This window comes from Clarias gariepinus, chromosome 2 (assembly GCF_024256425.1).
Source record: "Clarias gariepinus isolate MV-2021 ecotype Netherlands chromosome 2, CGAR_prim_01v2, whole genome shotgun sequence".
In the NCBI taxonomy this organism is placed as follows: Eukaryota; Metazoa; Chordata; class Actinopteri; order Siluriformes; family Clariidae; genus Clarias; species Clarias gariepinus.
In genome coordinates this window covers 49,474,114-49,483,837 of record NC_071101.1, presented here as the reverse complement: position 1 = coordinate 49,483,837, position 9,724 = coordinate 49,474,114, and the positions used below count along the sequence as shown (strand labels likewise).

At 41.1% G+C, this 9,724-nt stretch overlaps 1 protein-coding gene across 1 annotated transcript; it reads right to left on the bottom strand.

The window, feature by feature from the left end:
- Nucleotides 1-1,039: 1,039 nt before the first annotated feature.
- Nucleotides 1,040-2,032, bottom strand: LOC128541392 (trace amine-associated receptor 1-like). Its single transcript, XM_053511793.1, has one exon. The coding sequence runs from the start codon at nt 2,030-2,032 to the stop codon at nt 1,040-1,042; it is 993 nt and encodes a 330-aa protein (XP_053367768.1).
- Between the last annotated feature and the right edge of the window lie 7,692 nt (nt 2,033-9,724).

The window sequence follows — 9,724 nt, the reverse complement described above, 5'->3', positions numbered from 1 at the left end:
CGTAACTCATCCCATAATCTCATACTGTACCTCCAGTACAGCTATCCTGAATGGCATCTACGCTAGTCTTTCAATTTGTTCTTTATCTTTCTACCCATCCCGAGGCATCTGAGATTGTGCCAGCTTCAGTAGACAAAGGTCAACCCTGCAAGGTTCCTGAGGCATCCAGTGAAGGACCATCTCCAGCTGGATTCTGCTTTATCATGGTTTGGGGCTACCCATGCTGCTCCTGTGCTTCCAGTGCTCCAGACCCCATCTGCCCTTTGCACCTGCTGACTCATCCCTATGCTGAACTTATATATATATCTCCTGACATTTCCTGATAATGTGTGCCAGTATTTGTATGGATTCAATTATTATATATGAATATAAAATTAATTTATAAACTTTGCATTATATAAACTCAGCAAAAAAAGAAACGTCCTCTGACTTTCAACTGTTTTTACTTTCAGTAAACTTAATGTGTGAATATTTGTATGAACACTAAAAGAGTCAACACCATAAGACAGAAACTAAAAATGTTTCCCAATGTGTCCCTGAATGAAGGGAGGCTCAAAATCAAAAGTACCAGTCAGTATCTGGTGTGGCCACCAGCTGCTTGAAGTACTGCAGTGCATTTCCTCCTCATGGACTGGACCAGATTTGTCAGTTCTTGCTGTAAGATGTTACCCCACTCTTCCACCAAGGCACCTGCAAGTTCCTGGACATTTCTGGGGGGAATGGCCCTAGCCCTCACCCTGCGATCCATGTGCATGTTAATTAATTGATTATGGTTAATTGAACATGCATGGAAAACATTGTTTAAACTCTTTACAATGAATATTTGTAAAGTTATTTGGATTTTTACAACATTATTGTTGAAATACACATTTCTGAAAAAGGGACGTTTCTTTTTTTGCTAAGTTTATATCCTAACAAATCTTGCCCATGTATGATATGATCTATACAGTACAGTGTGTGTTACATTCCTACATAAGAATAAATTATATATAATAGAAAATTTTGTGCCCATCATTTATAAAGAGTGAAAAACAGCTATTCATGAGAGAACATTGATTAATTCCGAGTCTTTTTGAAATATCCGCAAAGTTATAATTAATTTAATGCACTTCCTAAACCACGGGTAAAACAGTCCATAAATAAATGGATTAATGCTGGAGTTTAAATAAACCAAGATCATGACCTTACGGAATGCATCTGCTGGTATTTTAATGACATTTCCAAATATACTGCAAAGGAAATATGGGAGTAAACAGGCCAGAAATACAGACACTAAAATGCCAAGGACTTTAGCTGCTTTTCTCTCAGATTTAACTGAGTGTGAGAAGCTTTTCTGTGTTTTTGGCTGTGTGTGATTATTAAGCTCTCTGATCGCAGTGGCATGTTTCTTAGCAATTACAAAGACTCGAGTATACAATATGATTATCACAGAAAATGGAAATATGAAAGATACGATAAGATCAATTATGGTCGAAGCCTCCTTCAGAAAGTAATAGCACTGTCCAGGACAAATGAAATAATTTGTGAAGTTTCCATTAAAATAATAGAATAATATGTTACATAACAGACACACAAACCAGTTACAATAAACTACAATGCACATCAACCTCCTAGAGATTTTGTTTGTGTAAAAAAATGGCTTTGAAAGTGCCAAATATCGATCCACAGAAATCAGAGCAATATTATAAGTGGATACAGGCAAGAGGAGACCTGCAGTTAACCATACACCGGTGCACAAATCTCTTCCAAAAATCCAGCATGATTCAATCATCCAGATTAACATTGACGGCAGTAGTAGAAGGCCAATGAGAAAATCTGACACAGCCAGAGAGAGCACAAGTGTGTTTGTTGGTGTATGAAGCTGTTTGAAGTGAAAAACAGAGATGATGACAAGCAGATTTCCACAAACTGTTAGAAGAACCACAGCAGTTGAACACATGTACAGTAAGATATAGACTGCAAGAGATAAAGATCTCTCTGGACAGGAGAAATGCACACAGTGATCAGATAGGATAAACTCTGTCAGGTTCATAAGGACAGTTTTTACATGTACTAAATCTAATAAAAGCAAATTCAAGCAGTAACCCATAGTATTTATCTCTCAGAAGCTGATCACACCCACATGCTTAGAATAAACTTTAAAATATATGATGTCATGCCATGTTAAGAAAAAATAAAAGTGTGCAGATGTGTGCTTGTTATTTAACCCACTTTGCATTTGCATATACACTCACCTAAACTATTATTAGGAACACCTGTTCAATCTCTCATTAATCCAATTATCTAATCAACCAATCGCATGCATTTAGAGGTGAGGTCCTGGTCAAGACAATCTCCTGAACTCCTAACTAAATGTCAGAATTGGAAAGAAAGTTATTTAAGCAATTTAGAGCGTGGCATGGTTGTTGTTCCCAGACGGGCACCGGAGTATTTCATAATTCGCTTAGTTACTGGGATTTTCACACACAACCATTTCTAGGGTTTACTAAGAATGGGAAAAACATCCAGTATGCGGCAGTCCTGTGGGCGAAAATGCCTTGTTGATGCTAGAGGTCAGAGGAGAATGGGCCGACCATTCTGGGCTGATAGAAGAGCAACCTTGACTGAAACAACCACTCGTTACAACCGAGGTATGCAGCAAAGCATTTGTGAAGCCACAACACGCACAAACATGCCTTGTTACAACTGTGCAGGCTGCTGGTGGTGGTGTAATGATGTGGGGGATGTTTTCTTGGCACACTTAAGGCCCCTTAGTGCTGATTGGGCATCGTTTAAATGCCACGGGCTACCTGAGCATTGTTTCTGACCATGTCCATCCCTTTATGACCACCATGTACCGATCCTTTGATGGCTACTTTCAGCAGGATAATACACCATGTCACAAAGCTCGAATCATTTCAAATTGGTTTCTTGAACATGACAATAAGTTCACTGTACTAAAATGGCCCCCACAGTCACCAGATCTCAACCCAATAGAGCATCTTTGGGATGTGGTGGAACGGGAGCTTTGTGCCCTGGATGTGCATCCCACAAATCTCCATCAACTGCAAGATGCTATTCTATCAATATGGGCCAACATTTTTAAAGAATGCTTTCAGCACCTTGTTGAATCAATGCCACGTAGAATTAAGGCAGTTCTGAAGGCGAAAGGGGGTCAAACACCGTATTAGTATAGTGTTCCTAATAATCCTTTAGGGGAGTGTAGACTGCCCGGGCAAAAAAAAAAAAATCACACTGGACTTTCATTGGACCATCTTTTACTTTAATAACAGCCATAACATCATTTTCATAAACTTGTGTATTATCACATTTATTTAAGTTCAGAGCCCCATTACACTCACAGTTTGACGTTTTAATCTCAGATTAAAGGTCATGGCCAGGATATTCGAGAGAGACATTTTGGACTGCAATCTCTTCTGCTTTACTGAGACATGACTGATCTCAGTAAAGCCGGATCACGCCATCCAGCCAACCATGTTCTTAGCGGTTCACTGCATGGACAGAACACTGGCATCGGTGTAATCAAGGGGAGGCAGCATGTGTTTAATAGTGATCAAGAGCTGTTGCAACAGCCTGAGGATTGTCTCACATGATCCTGCACACCTTACATAAAACTATTGACTATCAAATATCTTTCTTTTTACCTTTCTCAAGAGTTGACATCGGTCATAATTAGCGCCATTTATAATTCAATTCAATTCAATTCAATTTTATTTGTATAGCGCTTTTAGCAATTTTCATTGCCGCAAAGCAGCTTTACATAGTCAAAAGAATTATTTAGGTTTGTATGAAATGTGAATTTGTATGAATCAAAATGGTCAGTTTGTCCCTGGTGAGCAAGCCGAGGGCGACAGTGGCAAGGAAAAACTCCCTGAGATGGTAATAGGAAGAAACCTTGAGAGGAACCAGACTCAACAGGGAACCCATCCTCATTTGGGTGAAACAGAAAGCAGTAAATGATCTGCATTAATACAGTGTGTAGGGTGGGAGGCAGTTCAGCTATAATAGCTGATGTTAATTGATGTTAATATGGAGTCCAGGTAGTTATTGAAGACCCAGGTAGACTTGTAAGAAGTTCCAGTCATGAACTATCGAACTGTCAAGTTCCCAGAGAAACAGTTGCCAACACCCGTCAAGGCCAGAACCATTTTCTAGGTAGAGAGAATCATTCCCAGACACCAGACGCATCCCAGAGAGACACACGGGGCATCCATGTGACGAGATCTTCAGCCAGAAGCGGGGCACCAGGATGGGTCAGACAGGTCCGGAGGGCAGAGGGAGTCTGGATCACTGGCAGCTCAGGAACGACATGTGTAGCTCGACAGAGAGAGAGAGAAAGAGTGAAAGGGGGGACAGGAGGAGAGAGGAAAAAGAAAGAGGGGGGGGAAGAGAAGAAGAGGAGAGATGGCAGTTAGGTATGGTCACAGTCACACAATGTATAATGTGAATGTATATTAACTGTAGAGTGCAAGCAGAGACTCCGGCAGAACTAACTATGACAGCATAACTAAAAGGGAGAGCCAGAAGGAAACACAAACATGAGGGCTTCCTGACATGTAAAGCAAACAATCACCTCACCGTCAGCAAACCTGAGTGATCAATGAGAGTGAGGAAGACAGCATCCAAACATACCAGTTCACCATAATACTCTACGTCCATGAGTCCCCCAGATCTGCTCCTTTACCTATGGCAAATCTATTTATAAAAATGCTTGGCTAAATAAATAGGTTTTTAGCCTGGACTTAAACACTGAGACTGTGTTTGAGTCCCGAACACTATTTGGAAGACTATTCCATAACTTTGGGGCTTTGTAAGAAAAAGCTCTGCCCCCAGCTGTATTTTTCATAATACGCGGTACTGACAAGCAGCCTGCATCCTTTGATCGAAGTAGGCGTGGCGGATCGTAAGACACTAGCGGTTCGCTCAGGTACTGCGGCGCGAGACCATTTAATGCTTTATATGTCAAGAGTAGTATTTTAAAAACAATGCGAAATTTCACAGGGAGCCAATGGAGTGAAGATAAGATAGGGGTGATGTGCTCATATCTTCTGGTTCTGGTGAGGACTCTCGCTGCTGCATTCTGGACTAGCTGAAGCTTATTTATGCATCTAGCTGAACAACCAGACAGTAAGGCATTACAATAGTCCAACCTAGAGGTGATAAAAGCATGAACTAGTTTTTCTGCGTCGTTTAGCGACAATAAATTTCTTATTCTGGCAATATTTCTGAGGTGAAAGAATGCTATCCTGGTAATATTATCTACATGTGCTTCAAATGAAAGGCTGGAATCAATAATCACACCAAGGTCTTTCACTGTTGCATTTGATGGAACAGAAAGGCCATCTAAAGTTACGGTGTGATCTAAAATTTTACTCCTAGCTGTATGCGGTCCTATGACTAGAACTTCTGTCTTATCCGGATTTAGCAGAAGGAAGTTAATTAGCATCCAATTTCTTATGTCCTGCACACATTGCTCAATTTTAGTAAGCTGTTTTTTCTCATCAGGTTTTGCTGAGACATATAACTGTGTATCGTCAGCATAACAATGAAAACTAATACCATGCTTACGGATTATGTTGCCCAGAGGAAGCATGTAAAGGGAAAAAAGCAGTGGACCTAAAACTGAACCCTGCGGAACGCCAAACTCCACTAGAGAACATGCAGAATAATCACCATTTAAGTCTACATACTGATAACGATGGGTCAGATAGGATCTGAGCCAGGAGAGGGCTGTACCCTTAATTCCCACTACATTTTCTAATCTGTGAAGAAGAATAGCGTGATCAACAGTGTCAAAAGCTGCACTGAGGTCAAGTAATACAAGCATAGTTACACAACCCTGATCAGAGGCCAATAGAATGTCATTTACTACTTTAACGAGCGCTGTCTCTGTACTGTGATGAGGCCTAAATCCTGACTGATACAGTTCATGTATGCCATTTCTATGTATATATGAGCATAGCTGCTCCGCTACTATCTTTTCCAGGATCTTAGAGATAAAGGGGAGGTTTGATATTGGTCTGTAACTGGACAGCTGATTGGGGTCGAGGTCAGGTTTCTTAATTATTGGTTTGATAACTGCTAATTTAAAAGATTTTGGAACATATCCAATGCTGAGTGAAGAATTAATTATTCTCAACAGGGGTTCTATTATTGCTGGTACTATCTGTTTAAGAAAATGTGTCGGTACAGGATCTAATATACAGGTTGATGAATTTGAAGAAGAGATGAGTGAAATTAGTTCATTCTCTTCAAGGGGAGTAAAGTATTCTAGGTTCTGGTCTGACATGGCTAGATTAACATCTGCATCAATTACATTGTTCGGTTTCAAAACCTCAATTTTATGCCTAATATTTACAATTTTATTATTAAAAAAGTTCATGAAGTCCTCACTATTGCATGATGTTGTTGTGGAGATTTCTGCAGTGGTCTTATTTCTGGTTAATTTGGCTACAGCATTAAATAAGAATCTAGGATTATTTTTGTTATTTTCTATAAGAGTGGAGAGATATGTTGATCTAGCTACACTAAGAGCTTTTCTATAGTTCAGGATGCTCTCCTTCCATGCTATTCGAAATACTAGTAATTTAGTTTGACGCCATTTACGTTCTAATTTCCGAGCGGTCTGTTTTAAAGTGCGCGTGTGATCGTTATACCAGGGAGCAAGTTTTTTATCTCTAATAATTTTTCTTTTGACTGGAGCTACATTATCTAGGGTATAGCGAAATGTCGACTCTAAATATTCAGTCGCCTGATCGAGTTCTGTGGGGTCAGACGGTGATCTAATCGAAGTTGGGAACTCTGGGAGATTACTGATAAAACTCTGTTTGGTAGTTGATGTGAATGTACGTTTCATACGGTAGCGCGGCGCTGTGTGTACATTATTATTGTGACACACTTGAATTGAGACAAGATAGTGATCTGAGATAACTTCAGATAGTGGTATTGTGAATAAATTTCTTATACTTAATCCAAATAATATTATTAAATCTAAAGTGTGACCTGCTTTATGAGTGGGTCCTACTACACACTGATTTACTCCTACCAAGTCCAGTATAGACATAAATGCAGTTCTCAGAGGGTCTTCTGGGTTTTCAAAATGAATATTAAAATCTCCATCAATTAACACTTTGTCTACAGAAACGACTAGGTTTGAGAGGAAATCTGCAAATTCACTAAGAAATTCCGAGTACGGCCCTGGAGGTCTGTAAATGACAATTAGCGGGATCGACTGAGCTGACTTAATATAGTTAAATACACTTATGTTACTATAAAGAATTTCAAATGAATTAAATTTGTGTCCGTGTTTTTGTACAATAGTCAAATTATCATTGTGAATAACTGCGACGCCTCCTCCTCTACCAGTTAACCGAGGCTGGTGTATGTAGCTGTATCCAGGAGGACTAGCTTCATTTAGAGCTACATACTCGTCCTGTTTAATCCAGGTTTCTGTTAAACAGAGTATATCAAACTCCTGATCTGTGATAATTTCATTAACTATAACTGCTTTAGATGCGAGAGATCTAATATTTAACAGTCCTAGCTTCAGATCAGAGGTGCCGGCTGCGCATTCAGTCTGATCCAAGTTTGTGGTCTTTATGCTAATTAAATTACTAAAACAGACTTTCTGAGTCTTTCTAAATTTGATTTTAGCTCGGGGAACAGACACAGTCTCAATAGAGTGAACCCTGAGTGACGACTCTATGTAGCTAGCAGACGGTTGGTTTAGCCTGTCTGTCTGCTCCCTGGCCTGGGCTCTGGATTGTCACCGATTAACTAGGCCTTTTCTAAGACTATGAGCTATACTACAAGAAATGAGAGCAGCACCTTCCCGAGTGGGATGGACACCGTCCCGCCCTAACAGGCCAGCTTTGCCCTCAAAGGTCTTCCAATTATCAATAAAGCCCACATTGTTTTCGGAGCACCACCTGGACATCCAGCGGTTCAGCGACCATAACCTGCTGTAAGTTATGTCACCACGTCTCATTGGGATGGGACCAGAGCATACTACTCCATCGGACATCGCCTTCGCTAATTTAAACACCTCTATAAAGTTATTCTTACTAACCTCTGACTGACGAAGGCGTATATCATTAGCTCCAGCATGTACTACTATCTTGGAGAACCTGTGCTGTCCTAGAGCCCTAAGATTACCTGCTATGTCCGGTGCTCTGGCTCCCGGGATACACCTAACCACTGCCGCTGGCGCCCCTAAAGGCTTAGCTAATTTCACGTGCCTCATTATAGAGTCTCCTATAACCAGAGCTCTTTCAGGTTTCTCAGTGGGTGCATCACTGAGGAGAGCAAACCTGTTGGACACGTGAAGCGCAGAAGAGGTGTGCTCCGGTGGGCTAGCCTTAGCGTTAGCTTTGGCTGAACGAGTATGCCGCCGAGTCGTCACCCACTCGCCCCGCTGTGAGGGCTCTAATGCCGGAGTCGGGGGCTGGTTATCTCCGCCTGCGGCACCCAGACTGTCCGCTACAGGAATAACGCTGCTCTTACACTCTCTAACCCTCTCTAAAGTCTGGATGCGCTCCTCTAACGCTGATATCTTCTCCGTCAGAGTGCTCACTAACACACACCTATCACAAATAAAATTACCGCTAACGACGGAGGAAGAATGTCTAAACATCCTGCACTCTACACACTGAACAAGCTGAATATTGGACATGATAACGTACCTGAGTCGGAGTTGTAGTTGTTTGGAGCTGAGTTCCGTTTGTTGTTTTTAGAAAAAGAAACTCGCGCGTTCTCCAAAAAGCGCAGAAAAAGGCGAAGCCAAATAGTGTGAGATATAAAAACTAGTTGCTATTAATATTATTATTGTATAAATGAAAAAAAAGTATGTAATTTAAACGCTAACACAAACGCAAACTTTCGCGGCAACGATACGAAAACAGGAAGCTACGTCAGCAACAGGCGGAATAGGAATCCAGTGGTATAATCCATAATCCACTACAAGCAGACACAGACACTGTTTTACACGACCTGCATGAGGCTGTCATACAACACCGCACACAACTTCAGAATGCTACGCCTATTGTGGTTGGCGACTTTACCAGTGTCAATTTCAAACGCACAGCTGCAAACTTTTATCAGCACATCACTTGCCCCACCAGGAGGTTGCGTACTGACCGATGCACAGGGCGCACACGATGACAAAAACTGGGACATATTCTGGTACAGCTCTGATGACATCAGCGTGTTTACGGTAGCGGTTGTGGGATTCATCAATAAACTAGCGGACGATACCATGCAAAAATGATCATCAGAACGTTTCAGAAGCCATGGGTGTTTAATTCTATCCGTGTCGACCCAAGATCTGGCACTACTGACTATAATGCGGGTTTTTCATCGGGTGACATTCGTACAAGGATACATCATATAACGTTTGGAAAGCAGTGAAGGAGGCGAAATAGCACTATGGGAGAAACCTGGAGTCATGGATTCAACAGAGTGACTCTAGAGACTGTTGGACTCTAGGCAGCATAAAGTAAGTACAATAACAGACTACAGTATAATAATGGAATACAGTATAACTATGCTAACAATGCTAGCAACACTGATGGCTGCACACAGAAAGCCAACGTAACACCGGAAACGCATTCATCGTCTGTGAACACCAGGAAAGAGAAAGAGTTGATCATTTTTCCTGTCCCAAAGAAACCCCACCCCATCCTTGCCTTCCTTAATGACCTGTAGCCCTGACTTAAGTAGTGATTAA

What these genes read in the sequence shown, in the direction of transcription:
- LOC128541392 (XM_053511793.1), bottom strand. Translation starts at nt 2,032, where the DNA reads ATGAACCTGACAGAGTTTATCCTATCTGATCACTGTGTGCATTTCTCC.